Here is a 21,287-nt window from a genome sequence, read left to right on the forward strand (position 1 = left end):
GTTTAGTGAAAATCAGAAGTTCAAAATTCCGAGTTATCAGTTTTGTTACTGAATATATTTTAACTCTGTCTTAAATTTATTCTTATTTCTAATCTTCACTCTAAATATAACTTCAATGTGTTCATATAAGAAGAAAAATATTTGAAAATTGTGTGTGGGTAATGCGTCAAGTACCAATCTCCTTTACTTTTGTGTTTGGGAGATACCTCTTATTGTGATCAAGAGCATCTGAAATGCTCTGGCAGATGTCAGGTAACTGCTTAACTGGCTTAATAAGGAGGATTAGAGGCAGTGCTGACAAAGTTAGTAAGCAGTTTTCTGGTTACTCTGTGTTTGAACACTACAGTGCTAGTGGGCAGGGTCTTCAGGCAATGAGAGAATTGTTCAACTTGGACATGTTTGACATCTCAAGGCTAATGTCTAATTCTGGCAGTGACTATTCAGTTAAAACAATAAACTACCTATAGCTGTCAGCACAGAGAGGATAACCAAAATGAGCAAAGAGAAACAGACAGATTAATCTGCTGGAACAAGATCCTATGGAGCATGAGCTTGCAGAGCAATGTTCTTTGGGATTTCTTCTTGTGTAGTTCTTAAATGTCTTAAAGAGCTCCCAGTTCTGACATGTCAAATTTCCATTGTTTCTGCTTCTCTCACTTGGAGACCTGGGAACATGAGCAATGTCTTTGGAATTACTCTGCTTACTTTCTGGAGTTTATTCCACTTTGGACAACACTGAGTATGATTACATGAAAATGTAATAGGTGCACCTTGGTTTGTAAGTTATCAAAACAATTACAAGTGTTATAGATTGTAGGATGATGGTATTATATGTAGTTAATGTAAATCTTGAATGAATCCTTTAGTGGTTGGAATTTTAAAGACTTACTCTTTCCACAAATTAAACTAGCTTTTTCACTACCAAGAAATTGTTCTTGTTGAATTCATGACCTTTTTATGGCATAGTTTGAAAATAGCTCTGAATGCAAGGCAATTCTGGATGTTGAGGATGACTAAATTTAGGGGTCCTGCCACCATCTGGAGTTGCTGTAAGTCCAGTGTTGGAGAGGCAATGACACCTCTGTTGCTTAGGTCTCAGGATAGACCCGAGTGCAAAAGGAATATAAATAGTAATTATATGGAGGTAATTTCCATGCTTGTTTCCACTGAGACCTGCATGCTACTTAGCTTTTTGCATGTGCTGTTTTAAAGGAGTTGGCTGAGAAGCCAATGACCAGAAGGTGGGCAGTAGAGGAAAGACTTTTGTTTAGCATGTGCTTTCAAGTCCAAGTACTGAATTTTGCACTGAAGATGTCTTATTTGACAGAATTAAAGCATGTTTGACAGCAGTCATCACAAAGACCTGCAAATTCTTGCCACTGTACATACTTATGATGTTCATTATCTCAGTTGAACCTGAGTGAGTAAGCTTGTGCTTAATATGATTGGTTATTCCAGAGGTTTTAGTAGTGCTGTGTCTCATTTTGATGGAGAATAAGAATTAAATGGACTGCTCTTTTAAAAATTTAGCTATTTCTAAAGAAGTCTTAAAGAAAAGTGATATATCAGGACCTGTTAGGATAGAGGAAGACACTACAGATGGTATAGATATTTGAGATTTATTCAGCTTTTCAACAGGTTGATTTAAATCTTTATTGTAGCTTAATATTTTGGAGGGTTTTTCAGCACCTTAAGTAATCAGGAAATCTGAAAGCTAAAATTGGAACACCTGTGCTGCAGTAGACAGATGCATTACAGAATTGATGTGTGTGTTGGACATGTTTTCTTGTGAAGAATTTCTTTGATATGCCGTTAATATATAATTCAGATATATAGTTACAAATGTGTAGTTGCAAGCATGCAAGTGCTGCTGATTGCTTTATATAGAAATAAAATATTTGTAATTAGAAAATAAAGCTTTAGTTTTAAGTAGTGTATATGTAACTACTTGCTGGTCTGGGAATAAGAAGCTGCTCCTTCTCAGGGCATAAACAGATCATACCATGAAGTGCTGGAGACTGTGAGAAAGACTGCAAACTTCTTGGATTTTGTCAGTCTGAAGATTTATAAGCACTTCTTGATTTTTGAACTTTGAGTGCCTCTGAGGTCTCACAGAAAACAGTCATATGCTAGAAAATGTGAAAGCCTCAGTCTGAAAATGCTGTCTAAACTCATCAGGGCTGACAACCCAGTGATGTCATAGGCCATTGCATAATGACACAATTGAAGTTTGCAGACAGAACAGTTAGTGTCAGCTATGAACTTTCTTTGAATAGTTCTGTCCTCAGTTTTTTGTGTGATTTTCAAAGCAGAAAGGTGTCCTGTCTGGCTGCAGCTTGTAGTTGTGTTAAAGGGCTACATCAAGGGAGCTGGGCAGGGACACACAATGGGAAGGCATGGCAATCCAATTTATGACTTTCCATTTCTAGCTCCTGAATTCCTGTAAGTCAAGTTCTCTGGCATTCTGGGAAATTATATATAGATTCCCCAGGAAATCCTCTGCTCTTGACAGTGTTTTAATACAAAAGTTAAGATTTCAAGGAAATTTATTCAAATTTTGTTCAACTAAAGTTCAGGTTATAATAAAACCTGCACATTGGTGGCTATTTTGGTATTGGCTTTCAGTTTTGCTCCACTGTAAGGTTACTGCTAAAACTGAATATTCTGAAAATTTATCAGTAGGTAACTCTATCATAGTAGTTAACAAAAGAAGAACATTAAATCTTGGTACTCGAGCCTTTTGTTGTTGTTTCTGCAGAACACAAATCTTATTTTCAGGACAGAATGAGTGTGTATTGATTTTGTTGTTCTTACTGCCCCTAGTGAGTGACTTTGGGGTTGACTTCATTCTGATTCTCTGCAGGATAAATTGCTTGTGTCATCTAACTTTCTTGGCAATAAATCTTGTTTTCTGTAACTAGGGAAAGTGGATATCTTTGCTGCTTTTGGTAGGCCGTATAACTTTTAACAGTCCTACGTTTCATCCAGATAAAAACCCAGGACAGGAGCCGAGCTGAAGAATGTTCCCAAAACAAACAACAACTTTCCCTCAGTCTTAGGTACTTGAAGCAACGTATTCTTTCACTTAAGGCTAACATGTAGGGTAAAGTCTTGCTTGAAAAGGTCTTTGTATGCCTGCTTGGAAATGTACATGTGTCAGTAGTTCCTGATTTAAATTGTTCCTACTCCCACTCTGCATATGGCCCTGCAAGAGTGGAGGGAGGGAGCAGAGAGGAATTCAAAACTAGAAAGGAAGTGCTGTTTGCTGGGTTAGGTGAGCTTTGCTTTCAGCCAGATGTGAACCATGGAATCATTAAGGTTGGAAAAGACCTCTAAGATCATTGAGTCCAACCATTAGCCCAGCACTGCGAGGTCTGCCACTAAACCCTCTCCCTAAGCAGATCTGCACATTAAAATACTTCCAGGGATGGTGACTCAAGCATTTTCCTGGGCAGCCTGTTCCAGTGTTTGGCCACACTTTCAATATCCAATCTAAACCTCCCCTGGGGCAGCTTGAGGCTAACTCTTGTCCTATTGTTTGTTGCCTGGGAGAAGAGCTGACCACAGCCTCCCTTCAGGCACTTGTAGAGAGTGATATGGCCTCCCCTGAGCCCCTTTTTGTCCAGGCTAAACACTCCCAGCTCTCTCAGCTGTTCCTCACAGGACTTTGCTCCAGACCCTTCAGCAGCTCCATTGCTTTGTGGAGCTTTCAGTGCACTCCCAGTCTCCTCATGTGTGACAGCTGCTGCTTCAGTGGTCGTGGTGATGCTGGCCAGCAGTGGCATCCTTACTAAACCAGTAATAGGAAAGATCTTACCTCAGCAGATGTCTTTCCTTTTTACATCAGCTTGACTGACAGGTGCTGTGGACCTTCCCATTCACTCTTGAAAAACCCCTTGTCTCTTGAAGGATGCCTTTGTGGAAAGGTCATCAGCATCAATCCTGCTTCAGCTAATTCCTGATGAAGTGCTTATGTGGACTTAATGCCCTCCTGCAAACCCAGTCAGAGAAGTGTCCTGTCTGCAATAAAGCCTTTTAAGAACAATTTACCGTTGTTTCTTTGGCAGAAGAAATATCTTTAGGACAAATAAAGTTTCTCGGTTCTTCTGTGGGCTGCTGGGGTAGGCACTATTCTAGCAGTGAAAGAAAACTTTACCATTAGGCTTATTGTCTAGAATTCAGTTTTAATGTTTAAAATCAAATGTAAAATGTGAATGCAAAGAAAAGCTTTCAAATATGAGTCTTCTCTGTTGGGTAAAATGGGTATTTGCATGAGTCCTCAGGTGGCCTGGAGAAGTACTTTTGCAGTTCAGCATCTGCTTCTTCTATAGTTTATTCTGTCTTTCATGACAGGCACAAAAGTCCTGAAGAATGCAAATGCATTGTTGATGAACAAATGTCAAGCATAGTACAGAAAACATGGAAGCTTGATTGAAAGCCACATGATGTTTGAATAGAATTGTGGAAAGCTCAGAATCCTTAAAATGAAAGAATTGCACGTGTTTCTTGTGACAGTATTGTCTAGCAAAAGCTGGCTGCCAAATGGCTTTGTTGAGGCTTAATTCTAATCAACTGGGAGTGTAACAAGTGTTAAAAGTGCAGGAGTTAAATATATTTTCATATGAAAGGAATAGATCAGTGTTTCATTTGCCTTTTTTCTTTTTTTTTTCTTCTGAGAGAAGCCTGTGGGTTCTGGAGAAAGAAATGTGTTTGCTATACATTTGGGATTTTTTCAGATGTTTAGCTCAAGACTATATTAAGACACTACTAGTTGTAAAAAAATGATGAGTATTAATACCCTACCTATGTTCTTTGCTCTTGAAGACATGGAAATATTTATGATGTTTTGGCTGACAGTAAAAATTTTAGAAGAATACAAAGTGTATTTCAGGGAAGATACCTTGAATGCAGACACATTCTCTAGTAATATTCCACTACTGTGACACAGCTATACTGAAGTTTTTTTTTTTTTATTTAGATAAATAAAGTGTTGAGTTCAGTAGATCTGCATGATTCAAATAGCTTAGAGCTTAGAAATTCTCAAATGTAACTGTAAAAATAAAACCAGTTAAGTACACATAAAGCAAAGGGAAAACAAATTCTATTACATGGTATTCCTCAAGTTTGATTTACTTTTTTAATCAGTTCATTTAGCTGTCAAATGAGCAGATGCTTAATTTGATTATTTACAAAGTGGTTAAAATATGATGTTCATGACAGATAAGTGAGAAGTACCAACAACTTTTGAAGAGCCAACTTGCAGAGAAAGAGAATAAACCTGTGAATTGGCAAAAAGAAGAGATGGACGATTAACTGAGTGAAGAGTCATGCTATGTGTGATTAAATAAGAAGAAATCAAAACATTGCAGTTGAATGCATAATCATTCTAGGTGTTTGTTAAATGATTCCAAGTTAGAGTCAAAAGTAGTCTTAAGCATTTGCATATTGAATATACTGACTGTATATATTATATATACTGACTGGTGATTGTGAAAGCCAGTAGCTGCTTTTCTCTTTGAAGTTAAAAGATGTCCAATGAGAAAAGACAACTGGAGCTCCTTACAAATAGGTGGTCTGAGAGAGGATTTCAAAAAGTTAATCAGGTCTTCAAACGAAGAAAATAAGAGCTTGGATGTTAGTAGATTTGCAAAAGTTAAAATACTTTCTATTGGCTTAATTTTTTTCTGCTTCAATTATTTTATCATTGGAAATGCCTTTCTTGAAGCATGGGAAGATCTAGATTACTTGTGCTTTAGAATGATAAAATCTGTGACCCCATGTTCTGTTCTATCAGACTACACTTTAATACTTGGTCAAACTGCCAGATTTTAGGAAAAGGAAAGGAATAAACCACCCCCAAGACCACAAAACTTATTATGTGATAATATAATGTGCTGTAATCCACATGGAAAAATTATTATTCACATTCTAGTAGAGTTACTTCCCAGGTATTTGGGAAATAACTTTGTCTGTATCCATTGCTGAAAATTTCTATTTCAAAAACTTTCAACTGTGGTAATTAGTCCAGATTATTTGTATGTAGAATGACAGGTATTAAAGAACATAATAAAAACCCTAACAGACTTCCAGTTCAGCAGCAGTGCTGTTGTGTGACTGTCAGCATAGGATTTGTGGGGAAAGAAGGAAAGTCTGAAGATGCTTTACTCAGGTGCATGTTAATGTTTTTAGGAATGATATTTTTGTTGAAAGTGCTGTTTTTCTTGTGCTTAACCTGGTTCTCTGCACTTATGCACAGTGTTGATTTTTCTAGACGAAAAAGTTTGAGGGTGATACAGACCCATGTGAGAAGCAAATGAGGCACATTTCAGAATAGGCAGCTTAGAACACTTCAGATATGTGAATCAAAATGCTGTTGTTTTAGCAGTGGGACTGTGTTATTGCTTTTTTCTCTATGGTCTATCAGTATAAAGAAGTATTCCTAAAATCTTGATTTTGAAGATGCTGTAACTTCTGGTGTGTGTGGCTGACCAGCATCACTTCACTGGTCAGGACATTGGCTGCTAGAAAAGAAATACAATCTCCATCTTGTTCAGTTCCTCTGTTCTTTGCCATAGATTGTGTTCCCATAATTTCCTCTGCTAATTTTCTATGTTCCTCTCCTTTCTCTCTCATTCTTGTATTATACAGTGGAAAATGAAAATAGAACATGTTTTTAGATTGGATGGCTTGCTCTCAGCTCTTTTAGACTAGCACATTTGTTTTGAGGACCTCTGTATGTACTTCTTAAATTGCAGTTCTTCAAATGAAAAATACACTGCTAACATGTACATTGCCTACTAAGATTTAAGATTAGATGTTAATACTATGCTGTCATCATTGTTAAAAGATGTGGGCTGTTCTTACTTGAAGTAGACCTAGTTGTTGCTAAAGACTCGAGACATATAATTTAAAAAATGAAGGTGCTACAAATTCATTAAGTAATCTGCATCTCTTAGTGTCACTAGGGATGTGGTTTTCCATAAGAAAGCTCATGCAGTTCATAACAGTGAACTCCATTAGTCGTGAATTCAATTAGTCAGTTTCTCTGGAGGAAGCAGGAGTGGTAGAAGCTGAAGTACAGCGGAGAGATTCTCAGCACTGACTGTCAGCATGGAATGAGACTTCTACTGCAGCTATTTCTGGTAGCCTTGGTCTATTTTATTTTCCTGTCCAAACATTATTTGAACTCATTTATCCAAAAAGAGTCTAATATGAAAAGGATTTTGTATTACTCAAGGAGCAACATCTGAATCTACAGTAGAATGAACGGTGCCTGGATGACAAAGTCTTCCTCATCCAGCTCCTCTAAGGTTGAAGAGAGGGGAAGAGAAACTTTTTGCCCCTTCTGTTGGGAATTTATTCTGGTGCCAGGAAGAGATGTGAAAGGGGCAGTGCTCAGCAGCAGCAGATAATGGTGACTGGCAAATCTGATGTAGGTTTGCCATCTGCAAATGTCTCTTACCTTGTAGAAAGGCATGCTGATGCCGAGAGGAAAATTTCTGTCTTGAAGAAAGGCTTGAGAAAAAGATGACTAGTATTGAGAAAAGATGCCTTTATTTATAGAGGGAAAGATGCTACAGCTCTCTTCAGCAAGAATTGAGGACCTGTCATTCTTCTTCAATGCATTTGATAGAATACAATACAGCATATTTACTGTAGCTTGGCTTCCTTTAATCACTTACAGTTATATTTAATTTGAATTGGGCTGTTACCAAATGAATAGATAGATGCTTTTAATAAAGTCAGGTAAATTAAACTGAGCATTCTAATAATGTATATGTTTGCATGGAATAGTTTAATGGAATTATTTTTTAAATAATTGAATTGTGTCTTCCTTCCATAGTTTGGAGTGTTTTGCCTCTTTGATGTCCTTTGTAGTGCAAATTTGGTGCTGCTGTGAGTAATTTAAATCAAGTGTTTTAAACTATGTTATCTTTTTTTTTTTATTTTATTCCAGCCCTGATGATATTGGTACCTGTTGGTATATCCTGCTGTCTGGTTCAGTCTTCATTAAAGAATCCATGTTTCTTCCAAGGAGCAGGTATGTCAGCTATGAATGTACTGCATTCTGTATTTTAAACATAAATCATGAGATGCAGAGAAATTTTAGAATTAAAGGCAGCGTTTTATATTTAATGGATCACAGAAGAACAAATCTAAACACACATCTCCTGCCTTTAGTAGCTGTGGTAACTGTTTCATGCCCATAGCTAGAATTGAAAGTCCATCTTTGCGGACAGTGTATAACTGTCCAAAGTGTCATGCAGATGTTTTTGATTTAAAAGAAAAAAACCTGAAAACCTGACAAATGGGGTGAAGTGCTGAGTAGTCTCTTCCTGTGAGTAATCATTCTTCAAATTATAGAATTTGGATGTAGATGTTTTCCTTTACTTACTGTGCACAAGTCTTTGGTGTATGTTTTAGTATATTCTTAGATCATGTTACTGCAGGTTTTGCTGCTTCTGTATGTTATATATACCATGCAAATGGATTTTAAATTAAGAGCAGTTTCTTAGATGGAAAAAAAAATTGGGTGTGAGGTGCTCAACATTTATATTGCTCCAGTAAAAAAAAAATTACTTCTTTTGAGCTATGATAAAAAATGCAAGTGATTGCAAGGATTTTAGACTGAAGTGACTAAGTTTGATCATTTTAATGGAAGCAGAGCAAAATTATTTTAAAATATGCTGGTTATATGCATATTCATTCAGACTACCATTAAAGGCTGCTTTGAAGTGTATGGCATGTAATAAAATTTGTGAAAGGCAGAATGAAAGAATGATCCATCTCTGTATAGTATCATGATAGGGAAAGAACTGGAATTTTTTAAACAGTTTTAAAAGGTGGGAAGCCACTTCATGGCTAGTGTTGATTGGCATATTAGACATTAGATCTTCAAATCTGCCTTCCAGTGGGAAGTGCAGGTCTTGGGACTTCCATTTGATGATGGGGGCATGTTCTTGGTGAAACCAAGTGTCTTGTGTCTGTCAGGCACTGCTGATAAAAAGGTTTATTATATGTGCCATCGAATAATTAATGCTGAAGGTGCAAAACTGATTATTGGAAAAAGTAGCACAACAAGGGATTATAGGAGCCCTACTTCTGGCAGAGTGGAAATTGTCCCATATGTTATCCATAAGCAGGCGGTGCCAGGACAAAAGCTGACAGAAAGTGCTACTTTAAGATACCAGGAGAAGAGATATTATATATCTGAATTAATGTAGGGTGGCTGTGTATAGTCCATGGCAATGTCTTCTGTTTCTCTGAAATACAGCAATACTTGTGCCTCACTCACTTGGGTACCTTGAAGAGAGGTCAGATTTAGTAAGATAAACAATGAGCTTGAGACTCTTCCTGGTAGAATGAACAGAAAATTACAGATCCTGTGGCAGTAAGCAGAGCATTAAGTGCTGTTCATGTGGAGAAATGTGTAAAATGACATCTGGGACAGTGTCTGATACCTTAGTGAAATGCAGGCATGGAATTTGTGATACAAATAGGTTTTACAGTTGTAGGTGAAGCCAAGTAGATGTCAAAGCTAGTGTGTTGGGAAGCAAAGGCAACAGAGACAATTTGTTAATTGAAAAAGATAATTTAAAACCATGAGAGCAAAATTAAGAAACTTTAATTATATGAGATAGAAAGTCTTTCAGGAGAGCAAAACCAGAGCCTTTCTAGTGAGGGGCTTTGTGCTTAGAAGCTGTAGTCATTGAATTGTTAGTGAGTGCCTTAAAATTTAGGATAAGGTCAATCAGGTTTTTTTCTTTCTAAATGAGTAAGTTGCAATTGGGCTTTGAGCTCATCCATGAATAAAAATCTTGGCAAAAGTGAGAGGGCACCCAGGTGAAAATTCTGATCTGGAATATTGGTGGCTAATAAATGATTTATTGATTGATTGACTTATTTAGTGAGAAAATGGCCTAAGAAGAAAATTAAATTTTCCAGTTTTACTTATGCTGCCAGTAAACTGCTGGGAGAGAAATAGCAAACCCCTCAATTATACAAGCCAGGCAGAAGAGAATGAGTGGCAGAAATACCAAAGTAAGAATTTAGAGTGGCAGAAATACCAAAGTAAGAATTTAGGGTGCTCAGAAAAAAGGGAGTGAGACGTAATGAAAAGGCTTTTGTCCAGAAAGAACTGATAAGGTGATATTCTGGAATCTAAGCAGTAGTGTCAAAAGTGGACAGAAGATGGTTACTGGATAAGTGTTTGCTGAAACTATTTGCATATACCGGGAGTAAAAACTTCAAGGGCCTTTTCCAGTTTTGCATAATTTGTGCATCTTGATGTCCTATTACTGCTGAAATGAGCTGGCTATGGTTTAGCAAAAGGAGCCCATCCTCATGCATCACTGAGATCAAGTGATAGGGAGAGACCTAAACATTGCAAAGTAATTGATTTTGTTTGTCATTTGAGTAAACTAAATTTGCAGTAGTAAATTAATATTTACACTATTTTAATGTGGGCTTTTTTCAGGTTAATCCTTTTTATCTTTGCCCATCTAAAAAGCCACTAGGATATTATTTTGCAACATGTGTAGCTTGTGATTAAGAGAGCCAAGAAGTCTGTGTAGGAGCAATCAGATATGTAGAAAGCAAGAAGTATGCTCCTTTCTCCAAATACAATTGACTTAGAAAATTCTCATTTCCCGAACTTTTTTTTCCCAGAGCCAAATGTAATTCACCCCTAAGCATCTCACCATCCAAACCTCCTCATTTTTCTCCCCCACTTTAAAGCTATTCTCTCTTTTTTTGCCAACCTGCCCCATGCACCTGCAGTAAATCCCTTTGGATGGTTCTCTGGGCTGCTGGTCCTTGCTCAGGCTGAGGGCTTCCCCATGCCTGTCCTCCTGACCTCCTCAAGCTCACCTTCACTGAACGATGGTTGGGCAGTAGCTGACCAAATTTAAAATAAAACAAATGTTGTCATCCCACTAATTCCACCCCAACCCCCGAATTTCAAGAGCATTTGCTATTTTTTTGGATTTCACTCCTTTAAAATGAATGTATTTACATGCCAGAGCAAAAGTCATATCTCAGAACAACTTAGACAGACCTACTGGGCAAATCTGCTTACAATTCTGCAGGTTTGTTCTCAGTCCTGTGCAGAATTTGACCTTACTCTTAAAACTTCATGGCAGTTGCCATGTGAGTTAGCAAAGAACAGGACAGAGGGCTCTCACTAGATTTGAGCTGACACTTGCAAGTACCTTAGTGCATTTGACTGCCTATGCTCAGCATATTATTTGGGTCCTCTATTAGCTGATCTGCTTGCATTAGTTTTGGATACAGCATCCTCAGACTGGTTGGTGAGTAACACTGGAAATGCTCTTTTGTTGTATATGTCATGTCAGGTAAACTTACTGTATTTCTTTCTTCCAAATCCTTGTGTCCTTGGTTTTCATTTCTAGTGTTAAGGTACCATTTAAAATTTCTTCATCAGAGTCACTAGGTTTGGCAGATAGTTAATATATAGCTGGAGAATAAGAATGTTTTTAAAATTACCCTCTTCCCCCACCACAAGATGTCTAAAAGCATAAGAAATGACCACCCCCCTGCTTTTACACTGCTGTGGTTTAGGAGCAGCACACCCTAATTTAGTGTCCCCCACCTAGTGAGAGTCTCCCAAAGCAGACACCTCTCACTCCCCTCTCTGCTGGGAGACACAAAGGCAGAGATCATGAGTTGGGATAAGAACAATTTACTGGGAGCAGCAATGAGATAAAATAGACAGTAACAGCAGCAATACTACTAAAACCCATGTAAATAAAAAATAGCACAGCAGTCCAAAATGAACCAGCTTTGTAGGATATGAGATATGGGAAAATAGCTACCTCTTGAAACAGTTCAAAATGAGTGTCAAAGCTGCCAATTTTTGCCAAAGTTTTATAATTACTGGATGGCTTGTAAAATTGTAACTACCTACCAGACAAGTCTTTAATTCCAAATTTTAAAATAATAAGTTGTTCAAGATGAGATATTGGAATACATGAAGTCCTAAATTGCGTGTTTAGCTTTAGAAACTTTAACATCTAAACTGTGTCTGGATTTTTTTTTTTGAAAATAGCATGAGTTTAATTTTATTTCCCTTTTGTAATACAGTTTAGCTTGTATTTGTTCAAATTCCAAGCCATCAGCTAGCAAATAGTGTTCATAAGATAAGGCAGGATTTTATTGCCTTTAATTTATTATTTTGGGATAATATACAGTCCATGATTTTAAAGAATTGTGCTCTGAACAATTAAAACTGCCATTTATTTGGTGACATGAGGTAAAGCTTTATCTTGTTCTCCTGTTTAATTTCTGTGAATTACAACAGTTAAATTTGACAGTTTAATATGAGGAAGACCATCCCTCTTCCTTTCTACCTCTTTCCCCCCATTTTTCCCATTAATATCTACAAACTTCTTCATTCACTTTAACATATCAGGCATATATTATGTTAAACTAAACATTCCTTAATTCTTCCCTCCCACCATGACCATCAAACTAGCACAAATGAACACTCAGTGCCCTCGTCATTTACCCTGGGCATCTGTACCCTGAAGCAGTTCACATGGTAGAATGAGGTTTATGTATGAACTCCAGAAAATAAAGGAGCAGAAAATGCAATTCCCTGAGGGCTGTCCTGGCTCTCCTGTGTTTTCACATGGCCACTGACAGCAACTGTGTGACAGTCCCTCTGAATGTCTTTTGGAATGGCCTCCAGCTTGCCTTGGCCTGCTGCATGCTCTCACCACGTCTGGTCATTTGCTTGGAGTTCCTGCGTGGTTTTTCTACCAGAACTTTGCTTCTAGTGCAGACTGCACTGGGTTCTTTTGTGTTCCTTAAATGGGAGCTCCAGCACCAGAAGGTCTCTTGGATCTCCCACAGCTCACCTCGTGCCTGCTCTTGGCCTCCAGAGGATGCAGCCATCTCTTAGCAGAATACAAAATACAGAATTGCTGGGCAGTTTATCTCAGACTGCTGGCTCTGGTACTTGGGGATTTTTGCTTTTCTCCTGGATGCTTCCCAGCCTGTCTGGTAGTGTGTGCTGTGCTGCTCGGGCATCCCGCTGTGCTGATTGCACCCACAAACCAGGCTTTGGTTTGCACTGCTTGCTCATCTGCTGCTTCCTTCCTGCAGCCTCCTTTCCTTCCCTGCTGCTGCCTCCAACCAGTCCTTCCCTCGCTGCCTCATATGGCAATGGAGAGCTGCTTTCCCTTTGGCAGCTTCACAGATTTTACATACAGGAGCAATTATTTAAGCTTTTTCCTCTAATTAAAAGATTTAAGTTTTGGAAGTGAAAGAACATCTATTTTTCATTATTTTCAAAATTAAAAGGGATGTATGTGTTTAAATATTGATGGTTTAGCCCTCTGGTCTTTCCCATAGTAAAACAACTTAAAAAATGGAATGGAATATGTAATCATAATAGAGAGTCATTGAACGAATTAAGGACTTCTTTTGAATGGGTGTAAAGCAATAGAAAAACTCAGTTTATGCAGAATGTTTTGTCCTCATCCAAGTGCATCCTCATTAACTTATGAAAGTAATCTTTCAGGATAAAATTTGTTAGGGATTTTGGCAGACTTTTTTATTTTGACAGGTAATGAATGTGAGTGTAATGGTGCTGGAGCAGAGCCCTTGGCTATCTACGTGCATTTATAGAGCTTTATGTATCTGAAACACACTTCCTAATTTTTGTGGTGTCTGAATCAGGCCGTTTTGTGTGATTTACATGTATCTAACTGGTGGTGTATTTATATTCTGAATATGGAATTGCCTTTGATTTTTTGAGTCAGTAAAATTATGCTGATAGCTTTAATCACAATGATAAAATCCTTCTCTCACTATGAATCATATATTTGCAACTTAGAGTTTATTAATATTGGCTATTACTGGCTGACACCTATGAGATAACAAATGAAACTGGGATTTTAACTAGGAGTGATCAGTTATACACAAATATTTAAACCATGATAAAATCCCCTAAAAAGATATTTATTTTTTTTTCCCCCTGAGCAGGAAACAGAATTTTAGAACAATGAACTTGTGGGAGGCTCAGTTGTACTTTTGGGAACTGCTGGTTTAGTTGTTTAAGCTGCAGAGGGAGTTGATCAAGAGCTGTGTGGAGCTAATTTAGCTTTCTCCAGGTTCTGAGTTGCTTATGGCTAAAGATTTGCAGCATTGTGATGGAAACATCGAGACCATACACTGGACATTCCCAGAGACAAATAACTTCTCAGGTTATAGTTTCAGAGAACATCTGTAAAGTCTGTTTAAGAAGTTACTTGGAAGTGCATGCTTTGGGTTTAGTTTGCCCTTGAAACTCTCTATCTTGAGTAGAAAACTTCACTGTTTTTGCTGCTGCTGGATTTTCCTGTGACCTGTTTGTTGTGTTGGTGTCTGTATCAAGCTGGTGGTATTCTGGAGCCGTGCTCATGATTGTCTCTGAGGGCTGGTGGGAAGGCAGAGAGTGTGGTATTGTTGTGGGCTAACCCCCCTGCTGCCTTGTCCTCTGTCTGGTTTGAATGCCTTGGTTCAGCATTTCAGTCCCATCAATTGAAACTGAGGCATGCAGGAGTGTGATGTTAGGGTTTAATCTAGGAAAGATTGAGCTCATGAGCTGAAGGAGGAAGCTGGAAGTAGTAGTGATGTCAGTCCATTTATGACTGTGTGGCTATCATGAATTACTCACAATGAATTTTAAATAGACATTGAGAAATAAACACTAATTGCTTTGTACTGTCGGCATTTACCCAAAAGACTGCATTTGTCCTTTTGGATGGAGATGTTTACTGTTACCTGCAAGCAGAAAATTGGGTGTATCACAGCACAGTGTGACCGATTACTTATTGAGACTCCAACTCCTAGAGAAAATAAAATCTTGCTTACAAGAGGTAGCATTTTACTGGGAGTGCCTGATCTGGCCATCTACCTTGAATTTGCTCATCTGTTGGTATGATGGTCAGTGCTGCCAGCGAAATCCAGCACTTGCTCGTGTGGGTCACTGCAGGCTTCCCTGTGAGGTTCTGGAGGAGCTGGAGCTGCCGTGGGGCTGTGGCTGAGCCCTGCTCCCTGAGGGCTGGCAGGGCATGTGGGGAGGGTTTCAAGTGAGTCTGACTTCATCACTTCAGACACAGTCAGCTCTGGCTGAGCTGAATTAGCTGAGCCATAAATTGATGGGCATTGTGATGTCGCCTGCTATTTCAGCAAAATTTGTGATTCAGAGCACAGGCTACATGTCACCCAGAAATGTCCCTAGAGTTTGGAAAAATGGTGTACAGGTTTCTTAAATTATGAATACTTAAAATTATTTTTACAGCTAATTTATCCTTTATCCCATCCATCTTCTGTTCTGCTGAGTAATTGAAGAGTTTATTGAGGTCTGAAACTGATCATGACAGTATCTGAGGTGTTGGGAAATAGAAGAGGAGACAGTTCCTAAATTATGAGATTGGCTGGTGTCTGGTGTGGTTCCTGTCATATTTCAGTGCTACTGGAATTTTGTTTTTGTGGAGCTGATAAAATGTTAAGGGACTTAATCTATTACACTGGCATCTTTCGAAAACAAAAATAGAAATTCAGCGTTGTGTGTCTGATGCTACCAGGCTTTCTGCCAAGTTTGTAATGACAAGATAACAATGAAGTCAAAAGTGTCAAATGGCCTGGATATGTTTTCAGTGAGCCTGAGTTGTTTTGATTCCTCTTCAGGAGAGGGAGGCTTTCAGAGATGGAAATGCCCATGCTAGGAGAAAAGCAAACTTCTGGAGCTCTCACAAATGCAAATCTTATACCAGTTTCTAGCTGTATAAACTTAGAGCTGCAGACTTCTCTCTCTCTCTTTCTATACAAAAGACCTGACATTGGGTTTGAGAAGGTCTGGATCACCTGCTGGTGCTCAGGGGCATTTGTGGAATGTTCACAATAATTTCTTATGCTTTCCATAGGGGAGACACCATTAATTGGTGGTGCAGAGCTTGCAGATTTGAGAGATCCTTGGGTTAGGTGTTTCATAGTGTCATGCATGGTGATTGTAAGCTGGGCCAAGATGACAATTCCTGCCACTTTTAAATGCCACTGTCAGTGCATTTAAATAAGTAAAGTAGTTAGGCTTTTCTTACATTCTGCTTTATTCACTTCAGTGCTGTTTATCTTCCCCATTGAAACTGCAGCTCTATGAAAATACTTAAAAATGAAGTATATCTACTCTAATGAAAAAATGGCACTTGTGATACAGAGCATAGAAACAAAGTACTCAGCACTATAAATCCAGACCACTGCTTGTTGGAGAGTTTTGCCTGTGAACCAATTTAGGTTATTGTTTGCATTTGCTTTGCAGATTAAGTATAATGAAAATTTTTCAGTGGGATATTGCCAATGCCAATGGAAAACAAAATCTAAGATAACACAAGCAGTAGATTTTATCTTGTAAGCATGAATGTATCTTAACAGCTCAATGTAACTGAAAAGGACCATAAGGAAAAAATAAAAATAAGCAGAAGAGTTTAAGAACTTAGATTCATGGGGCATAATTTTGAGCAGAAAGGCAGGTGAGGAAAAGAGAATCGTTTAAGGTAGCTGATAGAGGCAATGTAATATTTGATGACTCTGACTGATACCAAGTCTCAGATCCCATTTCTTGAAATCTTAGAAAATTTGGATTAAAATTTTGACTAATTTTTGAAAAAAAATATGCTGGAATAATGGTGGGGTTTTTTTTGGACTTTTTTTGTTATTTTCTTCCCCCACCCATCCATCTGAGTGCAAAAAAGATTAATCCCACTGGAAACACTCAGTTTTTTTCCTGATGACATTTTATTCTTGTTCAAAAATTTTGGTGCTGTTTAGTTGATTGCCTGGCTTCTAAAATCTGCTGCTGTAAAAGCTGGCCTTGAAACAGTATGGTTTCATTGCTGACTCTTCTTTTTAGCTTATTTTGTGTCTCATTGGCTAGAAGCACCTTCCTAAACTGAGCATTAGGGTCTCTAATGGAGCATGTCACAATTTGAAGTCATTTGGAGCAACATCTAAACAATCTTGGAAACATTGTTCATCTTGGTTTTTGCTTTTAATACTTTTCTGTACATTATAATTATATATTATATATTTTATTTCAACAGTACTCACACTTCAAAATTTTCTTTCTAAAATTTTGGTTTAATATTAAATATTTAAACATGAAATTTTTAATATTAAAAAGCTGTTTTCTGAAATGGTAATAAATTGCTTGCATACAAATGGGGATGTGGAAAAGAATTCAGAATTCTTTTTGAGAAATTACATAGGAGAAAATTCTCTGTATAATAAAGTAAATGGTTATTTAAAAATTAAATGTGAGACCCACTACATCAGGGTATCTGCTACTGCTTGCATTGTTAATTATAGGTATCTGTCTGAAGAAAATAGTTGCCTTTTCGCTGTGGATATTATGTCCTCTTATGTAATCTCTTCCTTTGATTCAATTTAATAGTACTTAAGGTTTTGAGTTGTAGTACAGACCTGCAAAACATCAAACCCCCCCTCAGTTACTTGGGAAAACAGCATTATAGGATTCTTGCTGAGGTCAAAAGAAGACCCTGTTTGTTTTATGTGCTCTCAGGATCTCTGGACAAGTTTAAGAAGTGTAATGAACTGAAGTAATCTGGTCATTTCTTACCTCAAAATTAAAACAAAAGGAACTGTGTGCAAAAATAGCATAAAGAATACCAAAATGAGAAGTTATACCCAGGCAGAGAGAGGGGACAGAGGACACTGCCTTTTCTTTGCCTCATGTGAACCTCCCAGGATCTAAACTTTCACAAACTTAATTTTGCTGAACAACCATCTAAATAAGCTGAAGTAATGATGATGTTTACTTGTGTATTTGGAGGACTGTAGAATAACTGAAAGGAATTAGAATTATTGTCTTGATTCTTAGCGTGATTCCACTACTGTAATTCTTCCACAAATTGTCTTTTTAACAAAATGTTGCTCCATATTGTAGCAGATTTGAAAATGTCTGAGAGTTTTCTTGCAGTTGATACTAAAATTTCCAAATGTTTCTGAAAAACAAATCTAGGGGTACAAGACGTGGTATAACATTTCAAGTGAGGAATAATTTATTTTCAAATTATGATATAAATAACTAAAACAAAATTGTCACTACTATTCCACTGGTTTACTTTGTTCATTCATTCACAAATATACATATGTATCTTGAATACATTTGCTCTGTACACTAATTTATGGAAACTTGTTGTTGAGGGAAAGTGTTTAGCTTTCCATGTGAATGAATTAGTTGTATTGAATGAGTTAAGTGTGTAAGTGTGTGTGGAAAGTGTCAATATACATGGTCTTGTTTTACTTCTAAAAACCTAGAGGATGTGTCAAGTTATTTTAGTAATTCAAAAAAACATGAGAATTTATAATACCTTTACTATGAAAGTCTAGGGGGACGTAAAAATGCTTATTATGTATTTTTCAATATAAAAAGTCTTCATTTAGAAACTAGCATCTAAAGTCTTTGTGTGACATTGGAAAAACACTCCTCTGTTTTAATGAATTTCATGAATGTTAATAAGCCAAGCTGTGTTTAGACAAGGTCTTGCCTCTTAAGTAATGTTTTCCAACAACTTCTCATTCTTTGAGACCATTATGTAGATCTTGTGATGTCACAGCAGTCTCCATGGCAACACAGACGTCATTGACATGAAGCATAAGCAAAGCTGTCTTTATTCAAACCATTTATTCATTTATTTATTTATTTGAAAGAATAAGATAAAAAGTAGGTTAGGAAAAAAACCTTTCATCTTTGAATGTTTTTCCGAGATAAAATAATATGAGAACTTCTAATTTAAAACTAAAACAAGGGTAATTTTTCCCAAAGAAGGATCTATTCCCAAGTGTGCTGATGAGGTACCTGCCTCTGAGCTTTCTGTTCTAGATAGGTTGCAAAGCTGAACTGCTGCAACAAGCTAAATTTGTTGTTGCCTCTATTAGCAGGTTCCAGTTTTGTTTGTTTATATAATTGGATATTTAGTCTGTGAACATATATCTTGAATTCAACAGAAGAATGCCACCAAAATGTTTCTTTAGTGTGGTATATGTAAAAGGGCTGTAAAGGAACACTAAGTGGTATTCTCCTCTGAAAAGTATTCAGGATTACCTGCTGCTATAAAGACCCTGAGAGTCTACCCTTTCTACAGTAAATTCGCAAAACATTTGTTATTTTTAAAAGTAATTTTTCATATGGGATTTTAAGCCATTTTTCACCTTATTGTTTTAGTTTTGACGTTACATTATGAAAAGTAACAAATGTGAAACTTTATACAATTACTTAATTTGTCTACCTAAACTAGTCAAACTTGCTACCATATTCACTCTTGTAACCAGGTGAAATTTTAAAATTAACCTCACTTTTCAAAACAGTCATCTGCTATAAAAGAAAAACTGTGTGAAGATCATAAATCACATGTTTTAGGGGTGACTGAGAGGACTTTCTATGGAAACAAACCTCTAAAATCTAGCTAATTTCAAATTATTCACTGTGTTTTTTCAGGAACTTCTTTTGAAGTGTTTTCAGTAGTCAGCTATAAATTAGCAGATTAATGCAACCTCTGATCTGGGTTGCGTTTGCATAAGAATTAAATCCCTATGAGTATTACACAGATAAAGCACTATAGTCTGTCATCTGTAAGGATGCTAACTAAAAGTGTTCAAAACACTGAAGAGGTTCACTAAAGTTTCCAGCTGGAGTTTAGCTTCTACACATTTTTAGCAGGAATTATTTAAAGCGTTAATTTCCTACAAATGTGCTTATTCTGTAGTTTTAATATGGCCTGGTTAGTCATCCAGCATTCTCTCTGTCTGTTTGCTGGGTTATTATCCTTGGCACCATGATCCCTCTTCCCCCACAGGCAGCAGGGGGTTTGGGTCCCTGATCAAGCAGGGAGCTGCAGGGATGTCCCAGGCCCTTTTCTCTTGTGAAACACTCCTCCCAGGTATTATTAAGTGGCGTGTACTTAGCTGTGATATCGCAAGTGAGTCCCTTCCCTGACACATGAGCTGTTGTATCTGGGCCTGTAAACACCTAAGCTATCCTATGACATTGGATAAGCCTAATCATCCTTATCCATGGTATGCAGTGAGCTCATGTCTCCAGGATTTGCAAGTAGTGACAGTTCTGCAAATGCCTCTTCAACTTGCCAGCATCTCAATTTTCCTTTCAAATGAAAAGCATTTCTGTAAAGCAGCAACTTGCTTTTGCTAAAAAGAGTGCTATAAATAGAATAACGTTGTAGGAATTAAATAAGTTGAAGGAAAAAAAGCCCCCCGATCTAGATCTACTTATTATTTTGATATGCAGATGACCACTACATTTTTATTAAAAAGAATAGTTATTACAAGTCAAAAACAGCTTGGGCTTCCCTTGCATCTTTACTTGCTTTTCCTAAAAGACAGGCACTAATTCAAACGAGAATCAAAGAAGTCAGCCTATATTATCAGATAATTTGATGTTCTGTATAAAGATGCCCTGTCTTTCAGCTGCCAAACTCTTTCTTTCACAGTTTCACAGTTTGCAGTGTGCAGCTCTAAGCGTGGGGAAGCCCTGCTGCCTTCCCTCCCTTGCCTCATCCCAGTGGAGCGCTGTTCACGTTAGAGTGGCTCTGCATGCATGACGGGCTCTGCCTTTTTTCTGAGGGGTCAGAAAATGGCCACGCCAAATTTAGTTTTCATCAGAGCACTTATGCCTTCCCCTGGGAATGGCTTGTGCATGTACATGAGCTTCTTAATTGTAACTTTCCTTTTTGCCTTGGCAAGGATGAGTTGGATGGAGGTCTGGGTTTCAGAGCACACTGATGTGAAACCCAGCTAAACCTAGCTTAAATAAAGAAACCTAGCTAGAATAAACCACGTAGAGGGACGGATGCTTTTCATTCTGATCTGCACATACCAAAATGAAATATTGTAGTTCTAAATGGAAGAGATTCAGTCAAGTTTCTCCTCCTGCATCCCTTCTTATCTCTCTAAATGAGAGCTAAAAAATAGTCCCCATTTTGTTTCCCTTCCAGACGTCTACTTACTACTGCTCTATATTTCATCAAGGAATTCAGTGTGACTGGTTGGCTTTACAACTAAATCTAACTAACATTTTGGTGTTGTTGCTAGTTGAATGTTGATTATTAGGTCAAGATTTGATTTTAGGATTTTTTGGAGAGCAACCATTCTGCTCATGTTTGTTTCTGTTTCATCAGATAATAATTGATGCAGTGATTGAAAGCAGGTGCCTGCCATGACCTGCTCACTGCTGTGAGGAAGTGGAG

General features: G+C 37.6%; 1 protein-coding gene across 6 annotated transcripts in view; it reads left to right on the top strand.

Moving 5' to 3' along the window:
* Positions 1–21,287, top strand: part of RAPGEF2 (Rap guanine nucleotide exchange factor 2) — a 185,028-nt gene that overhangs the window by 66,940 nt on the left and 96,801 nt on the right. For all 6 annotated transcript variants that reach the window (XM_059470295.1, XM_059470297.1, XM_059470296.1 and 3 more), the window contains exon 4: positions 7,958–8,041. In XM_059470295.1, the coding sequence (XP_059326278.1) occupies positions 7,958–8,041 (84 nt within the window). The remainder of the gene's footprint in view (positions 1–7,957; positions 8,042–21,287) is intronic.

The sequence above is a fragment of the Ammospiza nelsoni genome, chromosome 4 (assembly GCF_027579445.1).
Source record: "Ammospiza nelsoni isolate bAmmNel1 chromosome 4, bAmmNel1.pri, whole genome shotgun sequence".
Lineage (NCBI taxonomy): Eukaryota > Metazoa > Chordata > Aves > Passeriformes > Passerellidae > Ammospiza > Ammospiza nelsoni.